The sequence below is a fragment of the Protomyctophum bolini genome (genome assembly GCF_963924005.1).
Source record: "Protomyctophum bolini genome assembly, chromosome: 13".
NCBI lineage: Eukaryota > Metazoa > Chordata > Actinopteri > Myctophiformes > Myctophidae > Protomyctophum > Protomyctophum bolini.
Window position 1 is genome coordinate 19,173,687 of NC_137874.1, and position 14,691 is coordinate 19,188,377.

General features: G+C 40.7%; 1 protein-coding gene across 2 annotated transcripts in view; it reads right to left on the bottom strand.

Annotated features, from left to right (window-relative positions):
* tmem132e (transmembrane protein 132E) overlaps positions 1-11,224 on the bottom strand; it is a 386,893-nt gene extending 375,669 nt beyond the window's left edge. Inside the window, exons 1-2 of one of the 2 annotated variants that reach the window (XM_080779444.1) lie at positions 10,554-11,224; positions 9,774-9,955 (exon numbers count right to left, since the gene is read on the bottom strand). In XM_080779444.1, the coding sequence (XP_080635570.1) occupies positions 9,774-9,840 (67 nt within the window). In that variant the 5' untranslated portion in view covers positions 9,841-9,955; positions 10,554-11,224. Of the gene's footprint in view, positions 1-9,773; positions 9,956-10,346 lie in introns of both variants that reach the window. The other variant, XM_080779443.1, reaches the window with a different exon arrangement.
* Positions 11,225-14,691: the final 3,467 nt, after the last annotated feature.

Below are 14,691 nucleotides of genomic sequence, written 5' to 3' on the forward strand. Positions count from 1 at the left end.
GAAAAAGTATAAAAAATAAAGATATCTTTCAACTGTCTGTGCTAGGTAAGGTACAGTGCAGTCCAATTCTATGGATTGGCAGGACATTCAAAGGAATGCTAAGCACATACTGTAATAGGCGCACCAGGCCTATTACAAGCGATGATTTCACTGTTATGTTTGTCACTCCTTTACACTCTCTCCACCCCAAAAAGTATATTAAATTAAATAAACAGACAGACAGTTCTGGAACATCTCTTTTGGACAGTTCCTGTCAAGTTCAAGATTATCAAAAGGCTACGTGTGGCCAAAAGATAATCATCTGGGGAGGGGAGAGTCAGGGGTGCGTAACGTTAGTCTGACGTCCCAATAATTCGACACCCATAAATCCGGGATGCCACAAAGTGACCATCAGCCAAATCGAATAGTAGACAGCTCTGCAGATTAATAATCAATTAATTGAAACCCCCCCCCCCCCCTTGTAAACCTTTGTGGAGATCTTCTCAGTTCTCATTGTATGCTAGTTACTGCCATTCAGGATGGAAAATTAAATCCATTTGGATTTGGGGAGGGCTGGTATGAAGTACTTGATATAAAAGAGAACATGTTGTTTCATAAGGGGCTGGTATGAAGTACTTGATATAAAGAGAACATGTTCAGTTCACTAGTCTACACTCTACACTACACCTGCCTTCATTTCATCCGATTGTCTGTCTGGCAGGCACTTAACAAGCGATCGTTAACTGTGTCTGTTAGAAAGAGGGGCAGAGAGTGGCTTTGCTCAACTTGATTTATACTTATATTCACCACTCTGATGAAGGTACATGTTCGATATATCATGCAGCCTTACTTATTAGCCTATAGTTTGGCTATATTAGCAGAGCTATATCAGAGCAGCAAAACGTTTGAACCCTATAGGAATTTTTATATTGTAAAGTGATAATACAATTAAAATCAGACCTGTCTGAAGTGAGTGGTGCTGTACTGTACTGTACTGTACTGTACTGTACTGTACTGTACTGTACTGTACTGTACTGTACTGTACTGTACAAGCCCTCATCCCTGGCCTGTGTGTGTCTGTGCGTTAGGCTGTGCAACAGTGACACTTGGTGGTGAACAAACGCTATAGCACTATTTTCGTGCTCGAACAGACCCAGGGACACACATAGCCGTCTATAGGAGTGGTTGCACCACTCAAAAATAGTCAACTTATAGGCCTAGATCTTGAGCAAAGGGTATCAGCTGGACACACTTCAATGTTTACCTGTAGGCTCTTTTAACAAGAGCAGTAAGCCCATCTGACTGTTACATCGTTGTCGCATGCATTGTTATCAAAATTAAATTGCCCTGTGACATTATTAACGGCTGCCAATTTTAATCAGAAAACGAACAACAAATTAAATCAATGTCATATTAGCCAAGTAGTCCAGACCATTTTGTTCTTGTTTTTACTTTCTTGTTTCTCGTCTAGAGGAACATGATGAATTGATGGAGTGAATATAATGACTTCATAGTGATGCATGTATGCTTCATCTAAATTCAATAGACTAGCAGACATGCCACCCATTAGAATCTGACTTCAGGGAGACCCCCAAGGCTGTCTGATTCATACAGTTGCATGTGAGGGGGTGGAACAGATCATGGTGATAGATCTTTTATAACATTATTTATGGTAAAAGAAAATCACATTAGAAAGAGTACTGTACAGAAGATTATGTTGATTATGTCTAGCTTAGTTTATCTGTGGGCAAACAATTTTTTCCCAAAGTGTGATAATGGTGTAAGCAAACAGAATGTGGTCTATATAGTTTAACATCTATTGCTCCAACTTTGGGCTTTAGCAATGAAATATACAGGCATAAAAAGCATCACCCTGTCTGGCATGTAGCATGCACCGCCCATTACCTCTTATCCATGTTCACATCAAGTTTCATGGTCATGGTCTATGCGAGAACCATATAATGTATTAAAATGAATAGATAAAACAACTCAGGCTCAGCTGGATTTTTGGTGGGTGTCCATAAGTAAGTAAATCTCAAGACATTGAACACCAGTGTTACCCAGTTTTGCAAGATAAATAAGCAGGTCTAGGAAAACAAGCCCAAAAGAAGTGACTACTAGGGCACTACATGAGTACTTTAAACAATTATAGATCTAAAAGCTCATAGTCATGTGGTGAGCTTATAGATCTGCTATTTAAAAATAAATCTTGGAAGATTTTTAAAAACATTCTAGGAACGCCAGGCTCCACCCCTGGCACAAAAAGATAAATATAAAAATATTTGGAAGCAAGCCCAAAATGCAACTACACTTCAGAAACAAGCACACACACACACAAAACGCAACCCACAACTACAGTACCAATATTTATAAGCGACATTACAGAAAAAGCCCCAAGTCACTTATATATAATAAGCAGAAATGGAAAATTGGAAACAACAAGTTGCTCACCAAGTGCTCTGCCATAAGATAGAACACTAGATGGGATTTCACGAAAGCTTCTGTTTTACCAACAGATATTAGAAAGGGATGCGACAGTTTGTCGTTTGCTTTTCGCGATGGTTGGGTGGGGGAAGAATCTATCTGCGATGTGTGAATTCTAATCTAAGTTTAATGATAACTAATTGGCTCCCGGTCGCTGCCTGCACAGAATACAAAACTGATGCTGGCATTCAAAGAAACCAAAAGGTATGGCTCCCCCATATCTTACAAGTATGATCGAACCCTAGAAAATCCTCCCGCGCACTCAGATCAGCCAACTCAGGGAAACTGAGTACCTTCACTAAAAACGCCGGGACAACGCTCCACACGACCCAAACTCTTCTCCCTTCTGGCTCCAAAACTATGGAATGCACTTCCCATTACAATCAGAACTGCAGCCTCACTCCCAATCTTCCGCCGTAGTCTGAAAACACACCTGTTCAGACATCATGGCCCGTAGCACTTGCCCTAGCACTTTATGTAGACTTAGATAGCATTTTATGCAGCCTTATAGCATGTTACGTAGACGGCACTAGAATTGCATTTTATGTAGTCATAGCACTTTATAGTACATATGTATAGTATGTATAGTTTATATATAGTTTCATTATAGATACTCCACCGTTACGTTCTTAGCTTACGCATGTTTCACTACTTTTTATGTATGTGATGTATTGCCATGCTTTTTGCTATTGCTTAATGTAAATCGCTCTGGATTAAGAGCGTCTGCTAAATGCCTAAATTGTAATTGTAACAGTACATTATTCATAAATAGGATCCCAACTCAAGCCCAGACAACACAGTTAAGATCACTAGTTTCACCCTAAAACCATTAAAAGATGGATCTGAACTGGGAGACAAGCCAGCTAATGTGCAATCATTTGCCAGTTAAGAAACATTTTCAACCTTAAGGGTTGTGAATTTGAAGGAAACCAACAAGCCCCGATCCGCTGCCTCAGCTTACTGTGTTCCCAGAGAAGAGCGTGGCTTAAGTTTATGTGACTCCTCTCACACGTTTGTCACATTGGGGCTTGTGCTCAGTCGGGAGTAGATGAACAAGATGCTGCAGGCTAAAACTGGACATATTTCTTTAGCTTCCAGTGCACCAATTGCAGGCTGATCACTCATGTGGGGGAGAATTGTCCATTTGGATTATTTACTAGTTAAGAGAGCTGACTAGTCCTCTCTCCAAGAGGTCTTCCTCCCTTTTCTACTTAGTTGCAACAAAATTATAGAATGATATATATATGCTGCACTTCCTTGTCAAACGCGGTAGAGGAAGTAATCAATCCATGGGACCCTTTGTGACATGTTTCTTCCATATGAGGATGCATTGGTTATACGGCATCCATAGCAAAAAGCATAACTGGGTCCTCTGGTTAGTGACTGTGATAAAACAACTTTATCGACACACTTGGTTGAGAATAAATTGTTACAATTTCATCCATACCTCCCTAATGTAAAGATGCAATCCGGAACTTCTTTAGACTAATGAACCAATATTTTAACCAATCTGTAGAGCATGTTACTACAGTGCAACTAGCACATCGACATTGTGTTTGTGACAATTAGAAAGAAAGAAAGAAACAATTCATTACTGCATCAAAAGTCATCAACAAACTATACTATAAAAACTGGCCTAAATGTCAAATAATTAGTAGGCAAACATTTTGAAAATCGGCAATATACAGGCTCAGTTGCTTACAGTTGCAGTTACTTCACTTCAGGACATCAAACACACTTATGTATCTCAGATTTAAAGACAGTATTGAGTTTGGGAACATACTGTATATGAGCTGTTGGAAAGAACCCCATTGCCATTTCTTTGACTGTCCTATAAGCAACCCTAAACACATCCTGTGAGTTAGATTCCTAATCTCACTTGGTTGAGCAGCCCATTTAGATTCGTTTGTGAAATGTCCAATAAATCCCTCCATCCAAATTATGCTTACCGGTAACTAGAAGTAAAATTGCAATTGTGTTAACAAGTTATAATATGCATCCTGTGTTCTTTGGAGGCAGAAACAACATACAGTAAGCATAGCTCTGGTCCATAGCTCTAATGCGTGCATTAGAGCTATGTTACTATCAACTTCCGCCGCTCGCATGAATGCAGACCAGCTCTACTCTTTAGTGTAAATAAAAAGAACGTTTTTGCTACTCACCAAAACAAAGGCGGGTTGTGTCAATAGAAAGACTACTTTCCTTAGTGGAAGCACTCTGAGCCCCCCACCACACGTATAAACTGTACTTTTTGGCCAAAAAGGGATTTTGTTTCCACCGGGAAAAAAACATTTTTAGTTACTCCGCTGCGCCCTCTACTGATATTGCCCAGAGAACTGCCTCATAGAGGATATTTTTCCTCCGGTGAAAAAATATCCCTTTTTGGCCAAAAAGTACTGTTTATACGTGTGGTGGGGGGCTCAGAGTGCTTCCACTAAGGAAAGTAGTCTTTCTATTGACACAACCCGCCTTTGTTTTGGTGAGTAGCAAAAACGTTCTTTTTATTTACGCCAAAGAGGAGAGGCTGGTCTGATTTCCATAGCCTTGTACTGCGCAGGGCAGAATCGTAGAAGCAGTAGAAGGATATGGAGCAGAGCTACAGTAAGCACTACTGCAAGTTCTCAGACCAGCAGAGGCCTCTATATGCTTCACCATAGATATGAGCATAATATGACATGCACTTCTGCAGTAACATTTGCACTCAGAGGTGCCCACTTTAATTATGGCCCTTTCCATCTACTAGGGGTCTGAATGAGTACCGTCTGGCTCTTTGTTGCAACAGATGGCCCTTACATGGTAAAAAGAAAAAAGATGTCATAAAACTTCATTAAATAATGCCTTTAAATCAAACACGCAACTAAATGCCTGTTCATATATGTTAAAAAATGTCATGATTAAATTCTAGAGAAACATTCCCTAAACATTTCCTCAGGTCAGCAGACAGGGGTCTCTTAAATATTCCACCCACAAAAAAAAAGAGGTTCAGGGGCGACCGTGCCTTTGCTGTCGCAGACCCTACACTGTGGAACAGCATTCCCCGGGCCTCGCAGTTAGGTCTGCTCCCTCCATTGAGTCTTTTAAATCACAACTTAAAACGTTTTTATATTCACAAGCCTTTGAATCCCCAATATGATCTTGCACCTTTCTATTTTAGATTATTTTGTTTTAATTGCCTGTTGTTTTATTATTGACAGTCTTCTGCACTGTATTTTACTGTATTGTACTATATTCTGACTTGTGAAGCACTTTGGTACAATGAGAGTTGTTTTTAAATGTGCTATATAAATACAAGTATATAAGTAGCCATCAAGGCTGAGAACCTTGGACAATAATGGTACATTGTGCAATTACATAGCGCCTTCATCCAAGTTGCTTTACCTTACATTGACCCATTCATACACCGATAATAATAACAACAACAACAACTTGAATTTATATAGCGCCTTTCAAGAAACCCAAGGACGCTTTACAATACAGAAAGAAAAAAATTAATCGGTTTCCTCCGATGGCGGATGAAACTGGGAGGAATTAGGGTCTTGCTCAAGGACACTTCAGCAATAACTCTGGGGGAGCCCGGGATCGAACTGGTAACCTCACGGTTCCCATCCTGCTGCTCTACCAGCCACTGATGCACTCCCAATATGTTTTGTGAGTGCATTTTATCTGGATTCACTGACGTTTGTTAGCACACTATCAACTGTTTCCAGAAAAAAAGGCTGCCAGGCTGCAGGACTTCAGCACTAGCACTTTGCTACGTATATCCAAACTGTGCTAGAAATGTGCCGTTAATAACTGATAAGAATCAGTTTACAGCTCAATGTGAGCCTGGGCAGAGCACCTTAATATTGATTGACTAATGAGTTTAACTTAAGTGTATTCAGTCCGGTAAACAATTAAGAGGAAATTATGGTGAGCGAGTGGTAATACACAGGATTGGCATGAGGATATGCCAAACTTTTTCAGTTGAAATATCACACAATGTGTGAGACTTTGCGTAAGAACAGCACTGGTTGGTTTGTCCAACAGTGAAAATAGTCTGAAATTGGGAGTCTATCTGGTAATCTATCTAGAATCTAGATTATTTGAGCTAAACCCAAAACTAAAAATAACTAAATGTCTAAACTAAATGTCTAACTAAATTCAGTTCATAAGAAGTCAAGGAGATTTATCAAGAGGCCTTGCACTCTCAGAATCTGTATAAGATACACCCATGCACACGCTTTAAAAAATATATATGCTTTTTAGCAATAAAGGCAACATAGTCATTATAGTTAATTGATAGCCATTAAAGCCATGTTCTCTGGTATAAAATAGTGTGTGTACTCTACTGATTATAGGGTGTGCCAGCCTGCCAGGCCACGGGTAAAAAATGTGTTGTGCACAACTGGTATGCGTGTGCCTATCAGAAAGAAAACAGTCACTAAGCCCTGGAGCCATCAGTAGGGGTCTTGCACATCACGCCACATGTGCTTCACAAAAGCTTCCTTTCATCACTTAAGGACATCCTCACAATCCAGTCTACAATGTGCATTGCAGCCGCCAAAATACACACCAATGTCTAAGTGCTGATGCATTATGCTTGCAAAACAATATAGGTCAGAGCATGGAGACTAAATAGATAGACAATTCTTAGCAGGATTTCAAAATGTAATAAAGCCATACAGGTATGCTCGATTCAAATCGTTAGCAATGCATGATGTGAAAAGACTATCAGAGGCCAGGTCATGTGGAAGAGTGTAATGGAGTGGTGCACCCATCTTTATGGAGCCCAAGTCTCATGCACTCTCGTTTCCCGTAGAATGATGCACTGCTGCACAGGCAGACAGTGATGGGAATCAAGCATGTTTTTCAAACAATTCCAGTATCTGTCACTAAAACTTGCAAAACTCTCAACCAACATTAGCCCAAACAATAATAAAGCCATTACAATAACAGAGTAACACTTCCTACTTGCCCTGATGAAGACTCCTGTGAGTCAAAGCATGTTGGCGTTTAACTTTTGTAATAAAATAGCTGGATTTTATATTCACGCTCTCCTCATATTTTATACCTTTGAGTGCTCGGATCGCCGCCTTTTCTTCAACAGAGTAACACTCTCAATATCAGGTTATCTAGTCAAATATGCCATCAATAACATTATAGTCACTCCTACGGATGACATAATTGGTTTCACTTTTAATTTAGCAGTGCCAAATTAGTCTCAGTGTGAGTCATAGAACATCATAACAGTATGGAGATGATTTAGTTTAACCAAAGGCAAATTGATTAGACTAGAACATGATAATTAGACTGTGACTCTGCTGCTGTCTAGTCTGTCCTCTGTCCATTGTGTAGTACATGGAGTGTTTGCCAAGTCATGGTTTGAATGTAGTTGGCACACTTCCAAGCACAGACCTAAGCCATGTTATGTAACTGACAGCAAAATAATTCTATGTTTTGCTTAATCACTACATTTGTCACACCTGGCCCACTGTTCACCTATTAGTCATACTCCGTTAAATCTAGTCATCAAGGTTTACTGCGTTGTTTTGTCCCCTACAGGCATTTATTTTATAAAATGTGCCTACTGCTTCCCATGCTAATAACTTACAGGCTGCATTGGTGCCCCCGTCAGGGCTAAAGAAATACAAATAAACTCTACTCCTCAGTCCTCACTAAGAGTACTACCGATTGTTCAGGTTGTGTTTTGCAATTCAAGAAAACTCCAGAATCGGGTCTAAAGTAACTGATGAACATGGAGAGTGAAAATGTTAAGGCTATCCTTTGTGTCTGCGGGATAACCTTGGCTTTTACAAAAACACAAAGAAGAAAATTATTGTTAGAAAAGCTGGGAAGCGGCCTGGGCCTGCCGACCCCGATGACCTTTGCTGTGTGTCTCCTTCTCTAATTCTCCATCACTAAGTTAAGCTATGCGTGAGAGAATATGAAAAATCAGGCAAAGAATATGTAATTTATCTGGAGCAAAGCTTTAAAGTAGGCATTTTCATGCCAGGAATATTCTGCTCAACAGTCCATCCATCAATTACACTTTCTATTGAGATTCCCATTACTTAGAAAACTAGACATACGAGAGCGACATGGAAACAGAGTGGTTAAAACTGTGTGTGTGTGTGTGTGTGTGTGTGTGTGTGTGTGTGTGTGTGTGTGTGTGTGTGTGTGTGTGTGTAACACGTCATTTCTCTCCTAGAGATCATCTGAGAAACACTTCAGTGGGAACACAGACCATGGGCCAAATCTCTTGGTGAAAGGACTTCTTACAGCTGTGCCTGCATTGTCCCGGAAGGCGTGTCTGCCAACACTATTAACATTGCCCAGTGCACTGCTTTTAGAGGAATAAGTCTAGTAATAATATCATGAAGGATGCAGTAGTGTTGGTTTGCATTCTGGCAAAGCCCTGCTCAAACCATGTGTTTTTATCATGCAGTAGTAGTAGTAGATGATTACTTTGGTAATGAGAGCAGTAGAAGCAAGACAGTCTATTTACAATACTATTATATGTAATAATAATTTTCTTAAAAGTTTGAGAACATAGCCATTAGCTTTCATGCAGTAATACGGTGTGTGAATTCTATCCGAGAAGGCAGTTAAATGCAGCATACAGGCCTACCGGTATACAGATTATTCAAAACTTTGCATGTCAAATTGTTCTGTAGCCTACAAGGTGTGGCTATGTAATGCAGATTATGTTAAATGTGTCAGTCTTATGATTTGGCTTTGTGCCACACTGCACGGTCATAGTTCCGTTTTAAGTAATTGTATAGGCGGTAGGCGCGACACCTAATAGAAACAAAGCAAAGGCAGCACGGTTCTACAACTCAGCTTCTGCTTCATCCATCCATACCCATTATTGTAGTTGCAGGCAGCTTGGTTACTGCATCTGCATTAATGATCAGCGTTTTGTATTCAAAAATAGAAGGGTACATCATGAATCATCTTTAGGATTTATTGCTTTTAAACTCATTTACCATTTATATTTATGGGGCAAGGCATTGCATCCTATCCCACCACGCACCGAGGTGACACGTAAAACAATACTTCGGAGTATGGTATGAGTTAAGGAAATTCAACATTTCTCTATAAAAGACCAGTGTATACGTGCGTGCGTTTGTCCATTTTCATAACGCAGATCTGACTGCCAGTGAGGACATAAACTACCACTGCAGATGCATGTCTTAACAGACATTTGGCAGAATTGGCACCATCCTTCCAATGCAACACAATGACCAAAGCATATGCCCCCCCCCCCCCCCCCCCCATGTGTGTGTGTGTAGTAGAAGCTGCATAAAGTGTTTAGGGACATATGCACTCACCATCTGACAGAAACGCCACACAGAGCATCAGGACAGCTGCTCCCCTGCAATACCGTGCACCTGACATCGTACAAATCCCAGATGTGTAAATCCAGCCGTGAATCGGGAATAAATCTCTTCACATATAGCTTCCTTCCTTCCACGCGATGCTATGGCACTGTTGGCAGTACTTCCAGCAGGATCTGAAGTTGGACGACAATGCGCAATATTAGATCTTCTCTCGTGTGTGTGTGTGTGTGTGTGTGTGTGTGTGTGTGTGTGTGTGTGTGTGTGTGTGTGTGTGTGTGTTGCCACAGTAGGCTACTCCCCGGAATTATAAATGCTGTTAGAATTAGATTATTGTCCAATATAATTGACCGGGTACATTAGGTATAGACTATAGAATGCGTCTGCACTGAGAGAGGTTTCAGAAAGTTACAGGTCTCTCCAGCAGCTCGATCCTCCCACTTATCCCCTCTCCAAATTGTCTTGAGATGAGAGTGGGGGCTACAACAAGGGGGGTGGTCCTCCAAGTCTGTGGAATTCTATGATTGCACAAAATCAATGCAGACATAAACGACACAGGGCGCCCACCTTAAACACTGAATCCTCGTTCGTTCCCACGGGCTTGTCCGCTCAAAACGAGATGGGGACCGAAAAGAAGAAAACCGCTTAAAATTGATATAGTTCCGTACATGGAGTACAATGGCTGACCGCTGGCGCGACCCACACACACACACGGCGAATTAAAAACAATGAAACGTTGGCAGATAATGTTAATGAAAAGGTGAAAAAGGCTACCCGACGGTCCGTGGTGTTCGGGGAGATTGCGTTTTGTTTTGTGGCTCAGCGCAGCGGCATGTCATTCAGTTCAGATGGTAACCGGAGAACTCGCCGGTTTACTTTTGCTTGCAGTCCAATCCAAAAATCACGTCACTAGTAACGGCGTGAAGTGACACATGTAAATGCAATCTATGCCAAACTGTGCAAAGAAAAGCTACTTACAAAGTTACAAACACGCCACAGCCTAATATACAAAACAAAACATTGCTCGTCTCGCGTGCGCTTCTTAGAAAAGCCCACGGTGGCGTTGTTGATGATCACGCTGATTTCCCCCCGATTTGCATGACTTCCCAAATGAAAAGACGCTGACTCAATCCAAAAAGTTCCAGATTCGTGCTGTATTTGGTTGTGTTGCAGTCTTGCAGATAGATAGCATTATAAAGAAAAGTGTTCGCACAGATTTAAAGACAATTCTCGGTCACATATCTCACTGGAGCATCGCTGCCTGGAGTCCAACAAGCCTTCATTTCATCCCCAGTCTCAGCCACATAACATTAACTGCTTTACTTCATTAATGGTCCTTCAAAGATCTGGATCAACTTCTTCAACCACTGTCTTCTTCCTCCTCCCCGTGCGGTGTGTGAATTGTTCAAGGAACCTGGATTGTGCGCTGCTACATAAACAGTCCTCCTCCGTGTATAGCCCACGCTCTTCAGGCTTCACATTTCCATGCACAGCTGAACGTGGGCACCATGAACAAAATGAATCACGTGACAGGCCTACCCTCATCAGAACCGTGGTTGACGCGTGTAGCGGAGTAGGGGGTTGTGGGGGTGGGGGGCGCCCGGGCGGTCCGGTCTGGGGCCGGTCGCCACTCAATTTAACCACAAAACGGACCAGTTGCACTTAGCCCTAGAACGGCTCTTGTTGTTACATACAGTATGCACAGTATTTCACATACAGAGCCATAAAAGTTGAACACCCAGGTTAATTTCTGTTCGGGTTCAAAATGGGCGGCCTAAATGTGATAAATGCTCCGTTTGTACTCACCCATTAAATAATTCCAAAGACTTGGTGTGAAAAATGGTCCTCTAGTTTTATATCCATGTGAAAGTTCTGGCACAAAACGCGTATTTAGTGAATTATCTCCACTTTTTTAAGAGATGCACACGGACATCTTTCTCTCCGGGCGAGGGGGACACAGACACAAACACAGACGTCATCACCAATTGACCAGGGAAACGCAAAAGTTTGCAGTCACACAATTGGCAGGTGGTGTGATTAATTACCCAGCACCTATCGCAAAGCACCTGCCAATTGTGTGACCGGAAACTTTTGCGTTTCCCTGGTCAATTGGTGATGACGTCTGTGTTTGTGTCTGTGTCCCCCTCGCCCGGAGAGAAAGATGTCCGTGTGCATCTCTTGAAAAAGTGGAGATAATTCACTAAATACGCGTTTTGTGCCAGAACTTTCACATGGATATAAAACTAGAGGACCATTTTTCACACCACGTCTTTGGAATTATTTAATGGGTGAGTACAAACGGAGCATTTATCACATTTATGCCGCCCATTTTGAACCCGAACCAGGATCTGATGCAAGCGATCTATGCCTGTGATACATGAAAAATTACGAAGTATAATTAAATGATCACAGGCATTCTAGGTCTAAGTTGCACTGTACTTTCCCCTCGATCTGATTCTGATCTGACCGACACCAAAATAATGTCTTCACCGTTCTGTGAGCTTGTAGATCTGCTATTTCTTTTGTGAATGTCGATGTTCCCATCAGCACTTTGCAATATGGGCAGAGCATCCATCAACGACGTGAACGGTCGTGTCTGGAGAGGGCGCGGTGTTAAACTTGAAGCATGCTCAACCAACGCCAGAGGCAGCGCCGTGGCAACTAATTGAACAATTTCGTGCTCGCTCACCGGGAAATTGGTGAAATTGAGCCAAATACCTCCTATAGTGATGTGACATTATTGAAACGTTTGCGTGCGTGCAAAGCTTGACAGTTATTAATCTACTGCGGCATTAAAGCTTATTAATAGGCTATGCGTGCGGTATTGACAATTTGAAATGGGCCCTATAATTGACAATAATTGGCATAGCCTGCTATACCTTTATTTCACTAGGCCTAGTGCATCATTGCACAAATTGTGCATTATTGCAATTATGTATCTTCAAATAAGTATGTCATATTAAACAATAAATAGAGATTAAATGTGCATAGGCCTACCCTACAAGGCTACAACAAATATAAAATGTATTTATGGCATAAAATGGCATCCATCTCATATGAAATTAGCATGGTAATCAAAGCAGCAGAGAGAACAGAAAACAAATGACTAAAAAAAATCAGTCAGCTATATTCTGCTGCCGTTATTGATATAGGATTCACCATTTATATACGCTTTTCAGATTGTTGCATAGATGTCGCATGTAAAAATCACACACTGTAGCTAATAAAAAAATGACACATTTACAGCTGTATGAGAGGAAAGTGTTTGCTGCATGTTGTTTTCCCAAAAATTGTCACATGCTCTTCTTCTTTGACCTTGAAAGTAAAGTTAAGTTATTTCAGCGGTGGGAAAAGTAGGCTATACTCTTATTTATTTAAATACGGCAATGTAGAAATATACCTTGTAAAAGTCCAGAATTCAAAAGTAGGCTACAATTGGCATCAAAATATACTTAATATGTCAAAAGTAGGCTACTCATTATGCAGAATGTCCCGTTTCACAAGGTGTATAAAATGTATTAAAATATTTTGAAAACAGATCTAGAAGCTCACAACAAATTGCATTGCTGTGAGCTTGGTAATCGGGTTGAAGTGGTTAATGTAGCCTACAGTATGTTTATTGTTTTGTAATAATTCCAATCTACAAAGTATATAGTAACTGTAGTGGAGTAAAAGTAAAACTACCTCAGAATTGAGGTACAGCACTTGAGTAAATGTACTTAGTTACTTTGCACCACTGACAATTATATAAACCTCAGTGGTCACAAGGCTGGCAATAAGAGTGCTGCACATGCGTACACTCTGTAGCCATCCTCTGTGCTCTCTTAGCCCTATCAGAAGACACTCCGTTTTCTATAAAAGGGAGAGACAGAATCTTTCATCTTGGATGTTTACAACTCAACTTTTAACAACTCTACTGGTGCTAAATGTGAATTTATGTATGAAAATAAATCTGTACTGACATAATACCTGAATCGGAAGTTGTTTTTGTGTTCTAACAAATGCCATTGTTTTTGAGAGGGCCTTAGAAGTATGTGTGTGGGACAATGTTTTCAAGCATATTGATTATTTCTGATGATTTTCAAGAAGCTGCTTATAAATCCACTCTATGGTACCAATGGAATACCTGTAGTGCTGTGGCCATTGACTTGGTTGTGTTGTATTGCAGAGTTGAACCCAAGAAACCTTTCCTGGACCTCAGGACGTCAGTCTTTAATATGACCACCCAAAGCCACGTTGACAGCAAAGCCCAACTTAATTTTCCGTGATTGAACCTTCCTTCGAGTTGAGCAGCAGTGTTTACTCCCCAGAATAATAATTTAGTCCTGTTTTTTCCCCATCTCATGCTGTAAAAGGTCTTCACCTTGATATTTTCCAGTAAACACCAAAAGGTATTTACCTCAGTTGTGTTAACAAATAAGAGAACCATGAATTAGATTCAAAACATTGCAGACACTTGATCTAAACCAGACGTTGTATACTTTTTAACACCAAATAAACATCAAGACATAATGGTTACAGATGGAGTGTGGTGTATCACCTTGATTCAAATAATATTCATAGACAGTTTATGTACTCAAGCTGCCATTATCTCAGTGGCATACTTCGTTTTTGCTTTGTTTTTGTTCCATTATCGTTTTTAAATATAGATATAGGACTTGACAGTCCTATAAGGAGGAGGATTTCCCACTTCATAGCTAATGTAATCCAAAGTTATACTCCAGGGATATTGGGTTATTTCCGTCTAAAAGCAAGCATGGCAAGTCTTAATGTCGTAATGTGGCAACCTAGCGGGAATAGTATACTGTACTCCTCTGTACTGTAGTCATCTGTACTGTACTGTATTCCACTGTACTGCGCTCCAAAGTACTATACTGTACTCCGCTGTACTGTACTGTGCTGTACTCCACTG